This window comes from Sebastes umbrosus, chromosome 10 (genome assembly GCF_015220745.1).
Source record: "Sebastes umbrosus isolate fSebUmb1 chromosome 10, fSebUmb1.pri, whole genome shotgun sequence".
In the NCBI taxonomy this organism is placed as follows: domain Eukaryota; kingdom Metazoa; phylum Chordata; class Actinopteri; order Perciformes; family Sebastidae; genus Sebastes; species Sebastes umbrosus.
The window spans coordinates 25,568,956-25,590,678 of record NC_051278.1 but is presented as its reverse complement, the minus strand read 5'-3'; the positions used below and the strand labels follow the sequence as shown (position 1 = coordinate 25,590,678).

The window sequence follows — 21,723 nt, the reverse complement described above, 5'->3', positions numbered from 1 at the left end:
ACCGACTCATGATCCCGCCTCTTTTCCCCAAGAAACATGTCTGATTGGTCCGGATGTTCCTGCCGTAAAGGTGCAGCAGCTGCCTGAAACAGCGAAGTGAAAGTAAACCAATGACTGGACTGGATAACATCTGGACTGATGTGTGGTCAGGGGGAGAAAGAGTTGTGTATAACAATAAATAAATAAATAATTATGTAATGCAACTAACTCAGAAGACGTACACACAAAGAGAGGCTTGTAAGTTGTATCTTGTTGTTTTAATAGACACTGTTAGCTTGTTGACGTTAGCTCTAGAGCTAGCGAGTGATAGCTTTAGACCTCTAGCTAATCAAAGCTAAGTTAGCTCAACAGCACTTGTTTTTCTGTCCTGAAAGATGAGTTTGCATCAAAGTAGGAAGCTACTAACCAAATCCCTCACTGTACAACTAACGTTAGGCTGAATAACTGTTGTATTCAATGCAGGTTAATGTCAACATAGAAGGTTTGTTGGGGTTAGTTAGCCAGCTAGCTGTAGCTTTGTTGAAGCTGCCAGCAGCAGCTTTTCTCGCTGCTGAGCTTGTTTGAGTGCAATGACTGTCAGAAACTGTAACTGATGCCTTGGCAAGAAGCTTAATGGAAAGCTGAGACCCCAACTCAGCCCCTCAGCCTCATGACATGAGAAAGTGGAGCCAACAAAACACCACAGTGTTACTGTACAGTGTTGCACTATATCCTCAACCATCTTGGACTCTGACCACTGGCGCACTTTACACTTACTTTACACAATACATCCTATATACCACTTTATAGACTGCACATATGTATATTACATGTATTTATTGACGGACTGCACACACTATGTTCACCCATTCACCCTGTATCTTTGATATCTCTATTATTGTTTTTATAATGTTTGTATACCTTTACCTCTCCTGTGTTTCACTCTGTTTGCTGATGTTGCTGCTTTGACACCTGAATTTCCCTCCGGGGATTAATAGAGGTTCATCTTATCTTATCTTATCTTACCAAAGGTCCAAAGTGTAGTTTTCGTCTATGACCAGGCATAAACAAAGCTTTGTCATTTGGCTTTATGTAAGGCAAGGCAGCTTTATTTGTAGAGCACATTTCAGCAACAGGGCAATTCAAAGTGCTTTACATAAACATTCAAGAACATTGCGACAAAGTGCAAAAGAACATTAAGACATAATTAAAACAGTTATAAAAACATTAAAGATTAGAAAATAAAAACAAGCTAAAAATAAAAGCTAAGATAGAATATAACACACAAGAGTAAAAGCTCTAGTGCAGTATAAGATCATTATCTGGTTTAATAAAAGGCAGCAGCAAACAAGAACGTTTTTAGCTTTGATTTAAAAGAACTCATGTAAAGTCCAGTGTTTGAAAACAGGGAAGTATATAGTTATATTTTACCTTGTGTGTATATATAAAATTATCAAAAATGTCGCAGCTTCTTAACATGTGAATGCTTTTTCCTTCTCAAGCAGCTGTTGTTGAGTCATCTTGTCTGACCTGTGGAAGATGGATGAAGGGATGGATTCTCAAGGAAGGTAAATCAAGTCAAGTTAGCATTAGGATTTTGTGTACTCAAGCTGGACACATGCTTGTGCCTTGCGTGATTTGTTCTAAGTACGTTTCTAATTAAGCAATAGAATATACTTGTTAACAAAGTGCACGCTGGGAAAAGGGAAGCTGCATTGTTATGATCATAAGTGTACACGTATTCAGCCTATTAACATGGTCTTCTCTCACTTTGTTATCTATCTGTCCTGCTGCAGTGTGACTGCTGAAGTCAAGCCAGAGGGTGTAAAGAACGACTTCCCCAAAACAGACTTAACAGATGGAAAAGATGAACTCTTTTGTGGACCACAAAAGAATGACGCTACAAAAGTGTCTAAACAAACGGAGAACACGCAAGATGACGTAGCATCTCAGACTTCGATGGACTGTGGGTCTTCAGGTGGGACGGATGAATCTGTCCTTGCAGGCAGCGGAAGTGACGCAGCTCAAACACACTGTTCTAATGGGCAGAAATCTAAGAGGTCATCTTCACCTGGTTCTGTTAAAACGACCTCTGTTGCTGCACACTCTCCAAATCCCAAACTCACGCTTTGTCTTAGTATTAGTCCCAGCAAGGGTATCAGTACACCCACCAGTGATGTGGAGATGCTGAGTCCGGACAGCCCCATCTGTAAAACCATGTTCGTCAACAGCTCTGCAGACAAGGATCATGATGGCAGTGCTTACTCTCAGCAGTGTGTCAAGGACTCTGATGCTGGATGTTCGGCCAAAGAAGAAAAAGTCCTTCTGGTTGCCAAGGCAACTGAGGATGCTGAGAAAGCTGAGTACAGCGGCTCATCTGATATGAGTCAGGACTTAATTGGAAGCCAGGATGCACTTCTCGAAAGGTACTTGTTTTTTTTAGATAAAATTTCTATTGAGATTTATGATTTGCATTGAAACTAGTATCAAATTTGACATCATAAGTACAAAAGAAGAGGTACATTTGCTGTGTTCCACTTTTTGTCTCTTCTGATTAGTGAATCACCTTTGCTGTTGTGTCCTAGCTCCACTATGCTCCCAATGTCCTTCAGTAACTATGTGGCATACTGACCTGTTCTGTTTTTGTTCTGTACAGCGTTTCGTTCAAATTGCATAACATGGACAGAGGATGGCTTGGGACACCCATAGACGAGCTGAACAGAATGCCCCAGTGTGCCCCCCCACTGTCTCACCTGAAAGCAGTGCCTAACCACACTGTCACAGTCAGGGTGAGTAAACAACCATTTGTACTATGAGTGTTCTTCGTAAGTGGTATGTTGTGAATATTGCAGTCATAAAAAAAGTGCACTGGAGCTGCAACGATTAATCAATTTAATCAACGATTAATCAATTAGTTGTCAACTATTAAATTACTCGCCAACTATTTTGATAATCAGTTTGAGTATTTTTTTGAAAGAAAGAAAAGTCAAAGTTCTCTGATTCCAGCTTCTTAAATGTGAATATTTTCTGGTTTCTTTACTCCTCTATGACAGTAAACTGAGTATCTTTGAGTTGTGGACAAAACAAGACATTTGAGGACGTCATCTTGGGCTTAGGGAAACACTGATCGATATTTTTCACCATTTTCTAATATTTTATAGACCAAACAACTAATTGATTAATCAAGAAAAATAATCAACAGATTAATCGATAGTGAAAAGAATCGTTAGTTGCAGCCCTAATGTGCATGCAGATGTGACTGGGCATTGTGTGGTGGGTCTGCATTTAGTGTTTTGATAAGAGAGAACAAGATAGGGCAACATGGGAGGGAGAGTGAAACTGTCCTCCATTATACCCTCAGGACCTCTTGTCACTAAAGCTCCTATCAGACTGTGTCCTCCACTGCAAGTCCCACAGGAACACTGTCAGTGGTGCTGTGCAGCTACTACTTGCTCTAACCAATCAACTAACCACTGACACTCAAGCTAGATTCTCCCCATCAACCCCTAAATCACAAGAATGCTGGATTTTTAATTACTGTTTTAAGAAAATCACATCACTACATTAAAATCAGGACAGCTGATTTTCAGTTGTTTAGTCATCCAGCAAAGGAACATACAGTATGACTTTTGGTAAAACAAGTGTCAGGCATGTATTCCCATTATCTATGTATTGCATTCAGTTTCAAGATCTATATAGCAATAATTCATTTTGTTTAGAAGTAATGAATGGAGCTAAAGTGACTGACTTCTTACTTTCACAACATTTTCCAAGTTTCAGAAGTTTTTAGAAGTCAACTATTGCATCATTTTGATTAGCACAGAGAAAGCAGTTATCCCAATCATCACTTCTCTACACACACAACAGTAACCTGTAAAGACATTTTGTTCCCCTGTTACAGACAGATCTCCTCAGAGAGGGAGCCGTCCCTGTCTCATACCCCAGCAAGTTCAAAGATGCGTGGGATGATGTGTCCGTGAAGATGCCCTGCTCCGAGAAGAATCTGTTTCCTATGGAGACTGAGGTATAGTAGTGTGCTTTTCAAAATATGCCAGTGTACCACACAACAAAGTTAGTTACTGTAGGAACGTTGTAGTAAAAGCAATTTCTTATTTGTTGTGTCATGTAGGATGGAGGAGGTGTCCAGAGTCGGTGGGAGCTGATCCACACTGCCTTGCAGGGAGGGTTCAAAAGTTCTCTGGATGTGAGGGTAAGACAACTGTGCCGGGCCGGACTCTGCTGAATCAGGCTGAACATACTCTGTGTGTCCTCATTGAGACAGGTTAAACAACTTTTACTTGTAAAGCGACTTGCATCCGTAATTTTGAAGTCCCCACTGAAATGTCAAAAGTTAGGACAACAGCTAATTGTCCTGTCCTCTTAAAGTTGACTTCTTACTGTAACATTACTCCAACACAGCACTGAACATGTCTGAGCAGTCATCATTTTGACATAAAGCTTTGTTTTAATAAATCTTGTTATCCACCCTGCTAGCATTTTTGAAAACATTGTTTTTGGGTGTGAAAACAGGCAGTTTAGCGTGGATGGAAAGTAAAAACAGTGAGGAAAAGATGCCTTTTATGCTGGAGCATTTCTAAGGTATTATTCCAATTGAACGGTCACAGGAGTTTCAAATATATAAAAGCTGATTCCATAAACAACCACATGGTGGCAGAGTTTGCAACAAACATAGCTTGTTATTTCATGTACTAAAAGAAGCCTTGTAATCTGAGATCCAAAATATCTTTGTGCATTAAACCTGCTGTTAATCTGCTGCCATACAGTTTTATGTATTAAAAATGGTCTTCTATGAATAAATAACTCTGTATTCTTCTCTACAGGATGCTATATTGAGATACAACATAGCCCATGCAAAGAAATGGGACTTCACTGCCCTGAACCTTCTTTGCACAGAGGTAAGCTGTACAAAACATGACTGTTATCTGTTTTTTATGGGCTGGTCTTGTACGAAAGAGAAAGCAGGAAGATTAAAACAGCTTCCCTAAAGCCTGCTGGTCATACTGTATTGGCAGAACATGTCTTAGGCATGCATATGAAATTTTCTTTTAAATTCTTTGAATGGGAAACCTCATTTAAAGAAACACAATACTTAAGTTTTATCCAATTTCTCAATTTGCTATATAACAGGCTTTCATATTTGTAATTTTAATTGACGTATAAATAAACACCTCGTCAGTGAAATGCAGCCCGTTGTGTGTATCACAGTTCTGACAGTCAGCCTCTGTGAACTTTGCCGGCAGTGTTTGTTTAACTCACCGTGATTAATTATGTCTTTAAAAAGTACCTTAATGAAGAACGAAGCCAAAGCTGATACTAAACTAAAGTTGTTGTCGCAAAGGGAGCCCGCTCTCCTCTGTTTGGCTGCAAGCCCATCAGTGTGCATCGTCCCCTCCCGGTACCTGGGAGTCTCACAGGAGTAAATATGCTTCATACAGTTAGGACAGATGAGCACAGAGCATGGCGGCGGCAGCTGTTGCGGGTGAACCAGGGGAATGTCTTTCTTTTGTCTCCCTTCCTTCTTTCTTTTAACACTTATTTTCCTCTACTCAAGACAGTTAGGGACTGTAATTACATACCTGTTGTTAGAGACACTTATTCCCATGTGGGGGTGAATATTTACCTGTCTTTCATTGTTATGAAATGACTCATTAAAACTGTTTTAGCATTTTCAAGTAACTCATCAGCCCTTCTGCAGAGATTCCTTCCCGAGATCTTATAGATACAGTATTAGCAGTACTTCCTGTCTACTGGCAGTGTATTTACTTTGAAGTGAGTCTACATATACGGCATATTACCACCCAAAGTGGCCAAATAGAAGACAAGAGTCTTTGAATAAATAGCAAACCAATCTCAGCTAAAAGCCTAATTTGGTTACGTACATTTAGTGAAGCATGTAGTTTATTGTCAAACTCTTTCGGGGTGGGCTCATGTCTTGGTTAGAACCATTACGAACAAGGTCATTATTCTAATGGAGCTCTTACAATTAAGTGGGAAATTTTTTATACCTGTCACCGTCCGGTCAGACTGATATCTGAACGCGATGTTCATCCCTTCTCGTCATTGATTACTCAGCTGAATTAAGACCATATTCCAAAATGGTCTTCTCCTCTCTAAAATAAAGCAGAGAGCTCAATAGATCAATAGCCACCTTTTATAGCTTAATCCAATTTAATTAAAAGGTCCCATTAAATCTGCAAGGATGCTTAGTAATGCCAGCAACACACTCGCCCTTCCAGGAGTCTATTGCGTCAGCGGCGCCACTCTCCGCCCTGAGTGCAGTATCTCCCCCTATTTCTTTCCTGCTGAGGCATTTAGCAAGGGAGGATGGTGCTCACAGGAGAAGGACAAGTCAATGTTTGGATATCAAAAGTTAATACCATATGTGCAGTAATTGATAAAGGTGATACAGGAATATGAATAGATGCATGTGATACAAAATACCTACTGGTTGCTTTCTATCAGTTACATTTCTATCAGTTGATGTATGCAGGATGATGGAGCATTCAGAGCCAACACACTGAGCAGGAATGATTAACAGCTGCCATACCTACAGCAGACACGCACACATGATTTATCTTTATGAAGAATCACACAGACTGAATTGTTCAGCCATTCTTTGGGCAACACAATTGATCAGTAATTGATAGAATAATGATTACTGGTTCTCTACTCATACCTTTTTTTAAAATGTTGCTCCTCTTTCCGCTGCAGTTTGAATCTTAACTGTTATACTCCTCGGCCAAGACCACCTAATTAAATCTGGAGCAACATTTGTGCAGCACTGGAGTAATTGTTGCGAGGTATATTGCCCCTGGGCCAGTGATTGACACTCTGCTCAACCTGTAATAACCATGGGGAGGGCAGGGGGGTATCCAAATTAGGGCTTGTCTGTAAATTGTCTTACTGTTTCTCCTCCGCCAAATGAAACTGTCACCGTGTCACTTTCTGATGAATGTCTGAGGGCTGAGCAAGAAAACAGTCCGGCAGTAAGTACAGCTGATGTTACAATAGTGCATGAACATTCAGCAGCAAAACAACAACACACTCTATCCCTCTCACTTTGTCACTTGATTTGTTTCTATCAGTGCTGTCAATCGATTAAAATATTTAATCGTGATTAATCACAAATTAATCGCACATTTTTTTATCTGTTCAAAATGTACCTTAAAGGGAGATTTGCCAAGTATTTAATATGCTTATCAACATGAGAGTGGACAAATATGCTTGCTTTATGCAAATGTATATATATATTTATTACTGGAAATCAATTAACAACACAAAACAATGACACATATTGTCTGGAAACCCTCACAGGTATACTGCATTTAACATTAAAAAATATGTTCAAATCATAACATGGCAAACTCAAGCCCTAAAGGCAACAACAGCTGTCAGTGTGCTAAGTTGACTATGACTTGCCCAAAACTGCATGTGATTATCATAAAGTGGGCATGTCTGTAAAGGGGAGACTCGTGGGTACCCATAGAACCCATTTCCATTCACATATCTTGAGGTCAGAGGTCAAAGGACCCCTTTGAAAATGGCCACACAAAAATTAGTGTAAGTTTGGAGCGTTATTTAGCCTCCTTCACGACAAGCTAGTATGACAGGGTGATGATATATGACGATATGATGGTTGGTACCAATCGAGTCCTTAGGTTTTCTAGTTTTATATGATGCCAGTATCTTCACTTTACCTTTAAATCTGAGCCCGCTACAACATAAAAATCGCAAGTTGCGTTAATGCGTTAAAGAAATTAGTGGCATTACAACAAATTTGCGTCAACGCGTTATTATAGCGTTAACTTTGACAGCCTTATTTTCTATAAAACATTCTTAGACCTCTAAATAAATATGTGAAATTGACACTTGCGTAGGTGGAGTTGCCAGGAAATGAAAATAACTTGTAAAGACCAGAATGGATGGAAGATCAGAGTGCAATAGATCATTAATAGCCGATGCAGCAGTAAATCTGGACCGTCCTGCTAGAATGCAGTCTGTCATATATATTGATGTGAAAGGTATAGTTTGTGTGTGCAGCCTAACCTGTGTGTTACCGTGGTGGCCGGCTGCTGTAGCTGTGGGAAGGCTGGGGGATCATCTTTCTACCCTCATCCTGCCGCATCACCAGCTACCATCTATTAGTCCCACAGGAGCGCTTTATGATGTCTGCCAGCTCATTACTTCTGACAGCATTTAGTCAGACCTGCTCTGCAGCCATATAAATGCCCCCCTGCCAAATCACCCACCAAAGACTTCCTGTTGGAAATCAAGCCACCCTGCCAATCTCTCCACAACTGGTCATTTGCATTTGCTCCAGAAGGTCCATTTAATCAGCACTAGCTCCCCCTGCTTACTGTGATAGAATAAGGCAAGTGATTGATGAGTAAGCCAATACACTCATAAGTGATTGCGTTATAAATCTGGGTCTATGATGGAATAACTGGGTGTTTATTTTAGAGGGAATTTCAGATGGATGCTGAGGTAAGCTTTAGGCTGAAGTATGGATGCCTCGGCCGTGGCAGGCTCTCTCCCAGATTGATGGTAGTTTCTTCTGAAGCAGGTTCTGTGTAGCGAGCAGCTCTGCAGCATTTCTGTTTCCTCTTTCACAGCTAAAGGGTTGGGATTATTGATATCTGAGGAGTGGGAGTTCAGCCTAAAACAACAATAAACCTCCATTACCTTCACTGACACTGAGTTCTCTTGTTGGATATGAGAGAACTGGGCATCCTTCCTTAGATATTGGTTACTGGTATTGGGTTATGACCTCACACTCGCTGTCAAACAGTTATTAGACCATTTAAACTTTTCATCAAGTAGTTGGCTGCTCCTCATGTTCTTCAGGGCTAGTTTGTCTCGTTGTCTTAACAATACAATACTAAACCCAGAAAGAAATTATTGCAACTGATGAAAAGGAAATTGCATGTTGAACTTTTCAATTGTATTTTCAGTTGAAACAAAAATGTTCAAAATCTGTAATAGTATTATTTGTTATAAATCTATCCGTACAAAATACTGAACCAACCTGTTTTTTAAAAAATAATAGTCATGGAATTTTAATGTAAAAATGTGAGAAACTAAAAAAATAAATATTATTTGAACACATGTGAAGCAGGTAGTTATCGATATTGGCTGTAAAAAATCACTAATTATTATTATTATTGTTTGTTTGTCTCACTATGGTTATCTGTATGTTTACTTTAAAATAAAAAGAGGGAACTGCCAATATAAGACCCAGATAGAAACTGTTTAAATTTGCTCCTACTCCTCTCTCATAAAGAAAAATGTCAAAAAACAAAAAATGATTTGGTTGTGACTTAACATTTTGGTTGGAAAATCAGTGGTGTTACAAACCAATATGTCACTTCAGATCTAATCAGTCACTCTGACTGCTGGCTCTGAGTAACTGCCTGCCTAACTAGGCAGTCGGCTCCACAGAGAGATCCCATTTAACACAACTTCTGCCTGTATGTCTTTTTTTTCCCCCTCTCTCCAGTATCTCGAGCATCCAGAGTTACAACTCCTGTTCGAGGCCATACTACCAGCTATGGTTGACCTCGCACTCAGTGCTCCTGTCCTCTGCACAATGGTGAGTGCAGTTTACGGTTTTTGAACATGTACACAGTTTATGTTTAGGGGGTTTTGTGTGAGATGTGTGAGACAATCGATTGGGTTGTGATACATTGGGTTTAAAAAGAGATTCAGCAGTGTTGAGGGATATAGGAGGAAGGATGTAAGTGTGTGCAGTCAGCAGAGAGGAGAGGCTAAAAGGGTTAGATGGTGGATGTTATACAAGATCAGCTCATGGGTTACAACTGCTAGATAATGAATGCCCCTTCTTGGTCCATATCAAGAGCTGCTTCGTTAGAAGAGAGGGCTGCGAGAGGAGAGGTCCGTCTAATTTCCAGTCATCCATCTGATGTGTCATGCTTGTGCACTTGTGGAAATTCCTCTTATGACATTTAAAATTCAGTCTACTCCTTTTGGACTTCCACACTAGCCATTCCTCCTCCTCCTCCGAGCAATGTATTTTGAGAAACAGGACCCTCTGTTTTGTTCACATTAAATGGAGCTGATCCCTGTCACAGATCTTTTTAAATGTCAGCCCCATTTGTCTTCATTTTCGTTCTCTGTCATCAATTATAGCAAAGCAAAAAAAATTCTAACATTGGTATTTTTGTAATTCAGTTATCTGTTTCAGAGTCCTCAGTTTAATTAAATCAACTGGGCAGGATAGGAAAACCTCTCTAGTGGAGACAGAAACCAGGTGCAGAATGTTAAAGATGCTCAGGTTTAACTAAGGGAGGGGAATTTCTGGTACAAATTTCACCTCCGAGTCATTTGTAGTAGTTGGATAATGAAGCTTTCGGACTCTCCGCTTTGTTTTGCAGTATTAAGCGTCAAGGCTAATGTTTATGTGTGTGTTATTAGAGTTGGTATTGATCTGCTAACTGGGCAGCCTTGGGAGGCTCTTTAGCCCTAATCAGTGAAGATGGATGGGCCCTGCGTGTCTGACTGAACGAACCTGGGGGAGAGCAAGAAACCTGGGACATTAATTACTACCACCCATTTACCTAATGGAACTCTCCTTGTCTCCTCTGCTTGCTAGATTTCTAAACTAATTATCTCCCCCCATTAGACATCGGACCTACAGTACTGCACCCACGTAACCTCGTGTGTTTCTTGTGCATCTCTCTTTGCCCCTACGTTTCCCGTTCTGATCTCCAGTCCCTCGGGTTTGGTCTCTTCTCATTTTTTTTTCTCTCTCTCTTTCTCTTTCTAGCCAATCCCCTTACTGAAGTCAAGGATCAACAACTCTCTGACTCTGTCCCAGGAGCAAGTCGCCTGCCTTCTGGCCAACGGCTTCTTCTGCACATTCCCCCGACGCAACTCCCGCAAGTCGGAGTACTGCAATTATCCTGAGATCAATTTCTACAGGTAAAGGTGCACCATCCCTTGCAGAAAAACTGGAGAGAGACACAAAACGGTGATCAGTAGCTCACTAGGGTAATCGAGTGAGCTGCAGCCGTTAGTATTTTATTCACAAAATGAGATTTTTGCCCCTTGAGCCTTTGGAGTCCCTTTTGTAAGCCATTACTTTAAGCAGGAGACTGAGTAGATCTTAGACTCAGATATTGATCCTGAGTCATCGGTCTGTATGCTTGAAGAAGAAGCTTACTATGCTGCCGGACAGGAGCATGATTGGAGTCATTGGCATCATTATATATTTTGTTCTGGTCCTAAATGATTGTGGAACATCCTGTGTTGCCATGATTTTATTGGCATAATAACCAGGTCAGGCTCTCACAATGGTTTCAGTCGTTTTCTTTCCAGTAAGTGTGCATCAAATACATTCAAAGATGAGTATTATTTTCATGATTATTTACAAATATCTCTTACAAACTGGTGGAATTTTGATTGAGTAGCTCTGTCTGTAGTGATCCTACCATTCAGAGAGAAACTGATTTCCATAAGGGGGCACTACTGCCTTGAAAACCCTTAATGGATGAATTCTATTACTCGGCTTTAAATCATTTAGTAAGTGTCCACTTAGTTTACATACATTCTTTTTTAGCTTGCATGCAGTAGGATGGTATCTCATTTTTTTTTTGTCAAAGAGCGTATTTATGTTTTTTTATATAGTTGTAAGATGACATTGCGTGCTGTAACTGCCCCTGTCACCTTATAGCCTTGAGGATGGGACTGTGGGCAGAGAGTCTCTTTGAGCTCCATGTTTCTGTTATGTCTTTTAGTGTGGGAGGGAGATTCAGAGTAGGAGTGTTAAATTGGTCTTCTCTGTTTCTGCCTACTCAGAACCAGTGGTCTGTTAAGAAAGCCTGGGATGGCTAATTGAAACAAATAGTTTTGATGAACTTTCTTTAAAGGGCACAGCACACCTGTCACTGGCTTCTCATAATTTTAAACTTAAACTTTATTTCATTTGTCACATACATTACTTACATGAAATTTGACCTCTGCATTTAACCCACCCTAAGCATTTTTAGGAACAGTGGGCTGCTGTAAAGCGCCCGGGAAGCAATCTTGAGGAGTGACATTATTTGGAACGGAGGGAGGTGATGCGTGCATGAGTGCATGCAAGCAAGCCTATATTTTCTTATCTGAAGTACACAACCTCTGCTCTACTGGTGTAACATGTGCAGACGGCAGCAGAAGGTGTGGCAGTATTGCACTCAGTTTTCTGGAGGGTGGGGAACAGGGGGAGATAGCAGGTCAACAGTAGATGTCACATAGAAGTAGTGTACATCATCTGATAGTTTGAGATGCAGCTCAGCACTGTGTGTCAAGTTGTTCTAGTCATTAATCAGAAATAAACATGAATTAAATAACTAATTAATAGAAATAAACTGTAAGTATACAAGTGAGTGTAAGTGTATAAGGGCCTAGAACATTATGATGGAGGTATATGATGTCCATTCCCATGCTCTGTTATGTCTCATAAGTTGTTGCAGGAACTTTTGGGTTGATACCATTTGTTACACAGATTTGGTGCTAAATTTAATCTTTGTTTTTCCCACTCAAGAATTGACAAAAATAATCAATAATCCCTCCAAAATACCACATTAAGACACCAAGACCTTGAGGAGCACCATAGAAAAAGCCATGGTGGGATTTGGCATCAAGCACCTTTGACATTTAGAGATTTCTGCAGGAATTGCAATTTTTGGCAATTTAATTTTTTGCACTTCTCTTCAGGAAACTTCTCAGAAACCCCCTTATTATCAATATACCTTGAAATGCCATATGTCCTCTGAATGCCCTAGGTCTTTAGTTAGTGGTTGTAAAGTTTCATGAGGCTGTGTGATTATCCTAGAGGTCACCACAGGTCATTTTATACAGTGAGGTCAAGTTTCAAAAAATGATCTCAATACAATGAAATAGCTACTATGTATTAACTAGCATTAATACAATTGGGCTCATTGGATCCACAAGAGTCTCAGCTTTACAGTGATACCAAACTTATGTAATTCCAAGACTGTTTAGGGACCCCAGTACGCAGAAATATTCAAACACACCATTTTTAGAATTGGTGAAAATAACACATTTATGCTGCATGTTTTTTTCCCAAAACTACGTGGGGTAAGCATAATGTGAGCATGTCTGTATCTTCACTCTAGCTCTGAGCTGAGTCTTCTACAGCATATGAAAGACAGTAAAGTTGGTCGCGGGTCTTAGAGGGTTAATGAGGTTCTCTGTTGGAGAAAGACTTAATTGTTATTTGTCTTGTTTTGTTATTTCTGCTCAAGACAGTTGAAGCAGCTGATAATGGTTAGAAAGTTGAGATGTTGTGTATGGGTGAGGCGGGGCTATAACAGAGTTATAATGAGATTTTGTTACCAGCTCTATTATATGGACTGTAGGCATCTCCATAGACACTGGACGTCGTCCAGATATCAGCTCAACTCAATTTGCCTGTATTTCTTTGAGGCACCGTTTCCTCATTAGTGATATGTGTAACCACTTCTGGTGTTGTTGTCTGACAAACTGGAGATGTCGGTGTGGCAATACCTTATTATGATAGTGCTTTCATTCTTTGCAGAACATGAAGGGTAGATGTAGTATTATTTAATATTTATATTCCCTGCAATCTGCTATTCAGAGTCTTAATTAGCCATCTGCTCTCCCTCAGCTGTATTATTTTATAAATCCCAAGGATGGTCATATTGATTATGTTTGTTCCACATTCCCCCCCTTCAACTCCCTCATTTTATCTGAACCTTAATCGTACTCTCACAATCAGTCATCTGTATGGGTGCGTGTGCCTCCACATCAAACGTTAGTGGCAGGCTAAGTGAAGAGGCCTCTGTAATAATGTAAGCATTGATTCCAGTTGGGCTGGCTGGCTGTTCAGACCCATGCCAGCACTCGGTCGCAGGTCTGCTTTCACTATCAGCGTTTCTGCCGGCATTGAAATACAGGAAAGAGCAAGAGGAGAAAAAAAAGTCTTGGTGTTTCTGAGAAGATGAGACAAGACAAGACAACCAGTGCAGTCTAAAATGGGCCCTGGATCGTTACCGGCCCTCCCTCTCCCCCCCCCCTGTAATTGAGGGAGTGTCCGTCACTTTGCTTATCGGCTACAGTAGCGCTCTGTCTTGGACAAGCAGAGCAGCAAGCAATCTGCTGATTGCTGTTTTGGCAGAACTGTCAAGGTTTATCCTCCGTTAAGTGATGGATAGATTCGAGGGAGAGGAAAGAAGGCAGACTTATCTCTTTGGCTTGTGTTTTCCTCTGTATGAGAAGAAAATGACGTAGGAAGCCTGTTTAGCAGTTTAGTCAAGAATGAAAGCTCATTATTAAGAAATACACCCTCCGTTTTTGTTTCTGAACTGAGTGACCACGAGATGGCCTTCCTCATTTGTTGGAAAATAGCCATATTGGTAATGATAAAACTGTCAGAAATCTTGTCTCCTGGTGCACTTTATATAGTAGGTAAGGTTACAGTGGATAAGAACCAAATAATTAATGTGACTATCCTTGAAAATGAAAATAGCTGCAATATATTTTGGGACTAAATCTTTCATAATTTGTGCCCTTCTGTCTTGAGCAAGGTATGATTTGTGGCTATACCGGAAATCTCACCCTCATCCACTTGTGTCTCACTTACATTATCTCATAGGCAGGTTGTCCTCCGGGGTGCATTTTTCCAAATTGACACTGACTAAGGGAAATGGGATAAGGGGGTTTTCACAGTGCACGAGAAAAGCACTGTGTAAGGAAAATACATGGTGGGAAAAACGCATTGATATGCAGGAATTGCCTAATAAATTAGTTTTTTTTTCTCTCTCACTGAAGGCCTTTTAGTGCATTACCTTTTTCATTTCATTTGTCCACTCTGTTTTTATTTCTTTACTGGTCTGCGCAGAAAGCGGCGGGAGGGAAAGATGAATGCTGAACTGTGATTAGTCATCAGCTTAGGTCGCTTTTAATGGAGGGAGAGCACCAGTATGGGGTGATTTTAAGCTTTCCACCCGATTCTCTCTCTCTCTCTCTCTCTCTCTCTCTCTCCCTCCCTCCCCCTTCTTTCCCTCCTTCCACCCTAGTTTTTATGGTAACTCTGAAGAACTGAAACACGGCCTCAGGCAGTGCCATTGTATGAAGGATGGAGGTAGATGGGAGAGACATCATGCCACTTTAAAAGCTTGACCTCCCTCATGACATGTTGTGGCATGGTTGTGCAGTGAGCTATAGATAATGACTCTGAGTGAAACACCCATGTCTCTCATCTAGCTAGAACACATTACATTTTATTCAACATCAAGAAAACTATATTTTTAAGTTAAAAAATAGTTTATTTTCTTTTGTCAGAAACCCTAAAGACTTTCACATGTACTATTTAACAAAGTTATCACAATATAAAAATCTCTTGTGAACTAAAATTCCCATTTTCTTTTTCAGGTTGTTTGAAGGGTCTTCACTAAGAAAAATAGAGAAATTGAAAACTCTGTTGTGTTACTTCAGGAGAGTTACACAGACCAGTAAGCATTAATAATATCCCACATGACGTTACAGCAGTTCTCTGTAATGTATCTTCATGTTTTTCATTTGATGAACATTTTTTGATTATGATTTTTCTTTTTTTCCCAAGAGCCCAAGGGTCTTGTTACATTCACAAGACAGATACTGAACAACCCTCCGAACTGGGAAAGGTATTACTCTCTATTCTACTACATTATTCATTTAATGATTTAATTACCTGATTTTTTTTGTCATAATCCACCCACAAGGAGATTTGTTTTTCAAATTTGTCAAATATGCTATGTTTTAGGTTAGTAAATTATTTTCATATACAGTGACACTTCAAATGTGGTTCAATTTGTTAAAAAAAATATATTTAAATGTCCCCACTACTTGAATGAACACATGTGAATTGTGTTGATGTTTTCTGAGTAAAGTAAGGACTCAAAACACCATCAAGAGTTCCTTTGCTGCTCATGTGCATCGTCATCACGATAATGATGGCAGCAAAGTGCCGTTTGGTGGCTTTTTAGCAGGTGGGAATGTGAGACTGAATGGGGTGAAATACAGGTGAATTTTTGTTGAAACACCTGAGAGTGAGGCAGTAGGCAACTCCGGGGTCTGGAAAGTGAAGCCAATGTAGAAGTGCCTTAAACTTGCACTCCCCCGTCCAACCTCGCAAAGCCTCAATTAAACTGTCAATTTAGATGTGCATGAGATATCAGAGGAGATTGAAGAAGTTGATGCTGTTTGCTCCAAAGAATGTTCCTACAATGTAATGACTTGGAAGAGTTCCAGGTGATATGTATTCATTTATTTAATTAATTCAAACAACTCTAGAGCATTGGGTCAGTTTACTGGCAATTCTTCTCCTCTCAAAATACGAATTCACCTCCAAACGATCCAAAAGAGCTATTTCTTTTTTTTTTTTTAAATGAGTATATTGTGTTTAATTACTAAGTAAGTAATTATAATAAGTACATTTAATTACTTACTTAAAGACTAACTGGAAGTTTTGTTACCTTTTTTTGTGAAGTTCCCAGACTCAGCTGAAGCGCCTACACATCACTTGTGAGGGGACGATTGAGGATGATGGATACGGGATGCTGCAGGTAGGAATTTGTTTTTTGAATGTTTTGCATCTAACACAAGGTAGAACTAGTTATTCAACCTGGCGTAACAAAGGTATATTTTCTTGCCAGTGCCCCCCTAGTCATTGTAAAATGATTCCTTTTTGTAACCACAAAAGTCAGTCAAATCCGATTGTCAGATTTGATGTAGCATGCCTGTTTTGCACTCGGTGTTGTGGTCAAAACCAACAAACATGTCTCTGACCATCACCATGATATCTGTTTAGCTTTCAAAAGTCAAAGAGGCTCTACTGGTTGTCTGAAGTGTTACCCACTACCTGCTGAAAATCAAAATCGGGTGTATGATTTTTGTGCATATCTGGGAAGGTTGTTGGCTTTATTTCGGCATTGATTCACCCCATCTCCTCACTCCGCCTCCATGTTCCAGGATGGCTGGTGCATTTTTTTTACTCTAGCTGACAGCTGATGTATACACATGAGTAGCTCAGAGGACGCAAGGGTGGAGGAGAAGACCCTGGGGTGGGGGATGAGGGAGAAAGAGGCGCATGGAGGAAAAGATGACGAGGGTGAGCCATCTCACTGGGGTGACCCAGTCGGCCAGGAGTCCTGCAGGCGGATTGATGGGGCTGGGCACTGGCTGTTTTGTTGAGCTTTGATAGGGCAGAGTGGGCTGTCATTCTGTCATGAGGTGAGATTGAAGGGTGAGGGGGGGGGTGAGGTTAGGGGTGAACCAGTGAAAGAGGTGAGGAGTTGAGCGACTGGTTAGACAACATATACACACATGCACATACAAACACACTCACTGTCACACAGATTGACGTAGCTGTGGGCCAGTGAGCAGAACCCTCACCCCCTGACAGGCTCTTTGAATGGACTGTCCTCTTATCCATGACACAAAAACAAGGCATGAAGCTCCACTATCACGTCAAAATATTTGGCAAAAAAATGTCTAAAATTCCATTTGGGAGAACTTTGTTAACCACTTACACTTTATAGCGCTTGATATAAGCTATATATGAATGTTAATGATACATAAAAGTTATAAATAAGAATCAAATTAAAAATATAAGATGAAAGTTAAAAAAAAAAAAAACTGTTTCAGCACAGGCCGTTGTTTTATCTGTATTGACAGTGAAGGAGGGAGCACATATCTTTGGTGCTGAATATATTTTTGTCTTTAGGATATAGCAGAGGTTTACAGAGGGGGAGGCGGGCCTCGCCAGGTGAGGCTCAGGAAGTAAAAATATACTTTAGTTATCAAAAGAAGGTCACATACAAATGCCTAAATGTTTGTGATTTGGTTAAATAGATAGTTCAGAGATACAGTAGCCTAGTTTGAGGTAATTTGACTGTTTTTCCTACTTTCCCAGAGTCAGAAACTAATCAATGCCTCTGGACAGACCTTTTTTGATGTATTAGATTTATGTCTGAAGTTGTGTCCAACAGCAATATTACGCTATCGTGGCTCAATTTTTGAGTGTCTATGGGTTCAGATAACGTATTAATGATCCCATGGGCATCCAAGAAAGCAAAACTAAGCAAGTAAACTAAGGGGAGGAGGCACCTTTTTCCTAGCTTTGTCTGAGGGGAGGCCCACAGTCTCAGACTTTGAAAACCCCTGGGCTATTAGCAATTCATGAGAAAATTATAAACCTGGGTTTGATTTGGGTACATATGGTTCCATCATTTTGCTTTTGGGAACACAGTCATACTAATGCTTACCTGAGATCAAGTCCCGAAGTTCAAGGCTCCAAAAATCCGATAATAATATATCGGCTGATAGTCATTTTTTCCATAAACCATCACATAAACAACTATTCATTGGGAACATCATTTTGGTTCAGCTAATTTCTTGTTAATTATTGACCGTCATATACACGGTATATCTGCAATTAGCTTATATCGGCCAAAATATTGACCCAGTCAATTTATTGGTCTTGTTTTATATAGAACAATGTAAATGTAAAATCATCTATCAGCCTGTGGGGTGTTTCCTCTCTCCCTACGGATATAGCACTAAATAGTGAGCACTCACAGGGAATGCCATCCCATATTTAAAAATAGAGGCGGTTTGCACACATTCATGCGGATTTGACATCACTGCTCACCATTAACTGCAGATTTTATAGATATTTTTGTCGTGTTGTTTTGTCGTGTCGTTTTGCTATGATTTCCTGATTTGATTATTTACAAGCAGGAAGCGGTGCAGTGATCCTTAGACATTAATCTGTGTTAAATGACCACAGTGGATGACAGATAATAAGGAGACACTAATAGAGTAATTTGTTCAAATAATGGGAGTGACAGTAGCGAAACCTCACAGTTCTTCTCAACTGCATTTAATGGGCAGGACAATATATTAACATTGTCGAATCAAGATTTGTTTTGTTGTGAATGTAACTGAGGGATTGTGGCCATTTTGGTTACACTTAAATAAACTCTTCCGTTTATTTTCTTATTGTATTATGTCATTAGGTGGACTTTGCAAACAGGTTTGTAGGTGGTGGAGTAACAGGACATGGACTGGTCCAGGAAGAGATCAGGTTCCTCATCAACCCTGAACTCATCGTCTCGCGCCTCTTTACTGAAGCTTTGGAATACAATGAATGTCTCATCGTAACAGGTACGTAGTCACACACACACACACACACACACACACACACACACACACACACACATAATACATACATTTCAGCCTTCAGGTTCTGCTTTGTAAGCCATTAATTACTGGGCCTCTTGAACACTCTTTTGACTTTTACCTAGTTTTTTCAGAGCTCCATGTTTCACGTATGCTTTCATTGGACTCGATCTATTCCTTCCTTCCGTGCGGTTTCCCTGTCTCCGCTTCATCTGTTGGTTGAAAAATGGGATAAAACAGAAATGTGTTGTCCACAAAGGTAGAACTGTGGCTCCAGATCTACAGAATAGACAATGTCAGCATAAAAAATGTAGTAGAGTACAATAAATGAACAAATCAATCAATCAGAGAAGTATATAATAATTTATAAAAAATAAATAACCACAGAACAATATGAAGGTAAGTTAAGAATTAAAAATCATTCAGTTCAATCAAGTAATTAACAACCTCTTACAAGTTCTTGGTCTTTGAGGTTTGGCCAGACGGGCAGCAAGTTCTATAGTAATGTAAGCAATAACACAAGTGTGGGAGGAGCTTGCAGGACCGAAGGGTGTGCTCCAGTTATCGTGGTATCACAATGCTCAGCCTCCTCAGGGAAGCTGAAGTGATGTGGTCTGCTGAAGTTGTGCATAGTCACCAGTTCTGTTTGTGATTTCATGGGAAGAATCTTTGCGTGTAGCTGCCAAGTGGAGGGTGTCTGGGTTGGTGACCTCATGACTGCCTCTCTGCTTTTTGCCAATGATGAAGTGTGTGTAGTTTTATCGGGCCGTGACCTCTAGCAAACACTGGGGCTGTCTGCAACTGCGTATGAAACTGATGAAATTAGAGTCAGCACCTCCTTTCAGTCTGAGGCTGTGATACTCTACCAAAAAAATACAGTACATTGCCCCCATTGGGTTTGGGATCAAGTTGCTGCCCCGAGTGTTAAGATGCATCAGCAGTGTTTCAGGCGTCGTACCAGACTGTTGCGGTGAAAAGGGAGCTGAGCCTGAAGGCCACTTCATACGTTCCAAACCTGGCCTTATGTTAATGAACTCTGGGCAGTGATTGAGCTAATGACACATACACACACACACAGACACACACACACACACACACACACACACACGCGCACACACACACACACACACACACACACACACACACACACACACACACGCACGCACACACACACACACACACACACACACACACACACACACACACACACACACACACACGCAGCAATGTCCTTATATGGAGACTAGATATTAGGACAGGTTATTTATAGTTTTCCACCCAGTTAAGACTTTCTGTGACAGGGTGCTTATTAGCCCACAATGTGCAGGGAATGGAGCCATTGTAGAGCAGACAGACAGTGTGCCACTGCTGCCATGGTGTATTTCTTTGCTGCTGTTATCTGCCAATTAGCATCTTGTGAATCAATAGTTACAGAAAGCCAATGTATTTTGGTTATATATGACCAGAGAGCGGGTATCTAGCTCTGGTTGTGGTGTATCATTAATGAGGAAAAGCAAGAAAACAATGACTAACAAGATTTCTTAAAAAACAATCACTGCAGTCTGGATGGAAATGAGACTTGTGTATACTTAATGTGTCACTGGAAGCCCCTCAGTCCAACGAGGGGTGAGCGGAGTGCAGAAGTCCATCGCCCATACTGGGATCCAGTCCCCGTTTAGTGAAGTGCAGCAGCACGTCGGGCCGCCACATGCCACCGTAGTCCCGCCCTGGGTCCAGCCCGGAAAGCTGAGGAAGCAAGGCCCGAGGCTGTGCCAGCAGAGCGGAGCTCTCCATCTGCTCATCAGCAGCTAAATTACGAATCCTGCTATAGCGAAGCCATGGCCCGTCCTACTCTGATTGGCTAGTACTCACTGCCTTCGTTGGTTGGATAGGTTAGGTTTAGACATGAGGACTGAGATTGGTTAGGGTTAGGGTAAGAATATCAAGGTAAGCCAATCAGAGGCAGAGTAGGGTGGGTCATGTAATATCGCTCCCTGGCGGCGTCCTGATGCCACTAGTTATTATTATATATAGTATATTATATAGTATATATATATATAGTATAGTATAATATATAGTTATTATTTAATCGATCTCGGATGGCGTCATTCTCTCAGATGGATAAAAAAATAAAAAATGCTAATGGGTCGCCAGAGACTGTATATACTTGGGCAAGCCGTTTATATACCTGGACGGCCCGTCCAAGTAAAGTCTATGTGTGGTAAACACTGATAAATGTTCATTTATTTGAAACCAGCCTACTTCGTGGCAGGAGGATGATGTATGCGTACATGCGGATTTGGATGACGTCAAAGCCGATCCGCGTATCTCTACAATCTATACAGAACCAATAGGCCCAGATATGATGTTACCACTCTGAATACTCTGAATGCAATGCACCTTCATGCCATGTGGTGTATTGGTTGGTATTTTGTTGGTTTTCCTCTTTCTCCTATAGAAACCACATACAGCTCACATGCCTTTCTAGTATTACACATAACATTGGTTAAACCAGTGTTG

At 40.6% G+C, this 21,723-nt stretch overlaps 1 protein-coding gene across 2 annotated transcripts in view; it reads left to right on the top strand.

Moving 5' to 3' along the window:
* The first annotated feature begins 43 nt into the window (after positions 1-43).
* parga (poly (ADP-ribose) glycohydrolase a) overlaps positions 44-21,723 on the top strand; it is a 33,241-nt gene continuing 11,561 nt past the window's right edge. The window contains exons 1-13 of one of the 2 annotated variants that reach the window (XM_037781692.1): positions 44-237; positions 1,482-1,547; positions 1,776-2,405; positions 2,636-2,768; positions 3,881-4,003; positions 4,109-4,189; positions 4,821-4,895; positions 9,497-9,589; positions 10,784-10,938; positions 15,415-15,494; positions 15,605-15,665; positions 16,511-16,586; positions 19,041-19,188. In XM_037781692.1, the coding sequence (XP_037637620.1) occupies positions 1,519-1,547; positions 1,776-2,405; positions 2,636-2,768; positions 3,881-4,003; positions 4,109-4,189; positions 4,821-4,895; positions 9,497-9,589; positions 10,784-10,938; positions 15,415-15,494; positions 15,605-15,665; positions 16,511-16,586; positions 19,041-19,188 (1,684 nt within the window). In that variant the 5' untranslated portion in view covers positions 44-237; positions 1,482-1,518. The remainder of the gene's footprint in view (positions 238-1,481; positions 1,548-1,775; positions 2,406-2,635; positions 2,769-3,880; positions 4,004-4,108; positions 4,190-4,820; positions 4,896-9,496; positions 9,590-10,783; positions 10,939-15,414; positions 15,495-15,604; positions 15,666-16,510; positions 16,587-19,040; positions 19,189-21,723) is intronic. The other variant, XM_037781693.1, reaches the window with a different exon arrangement.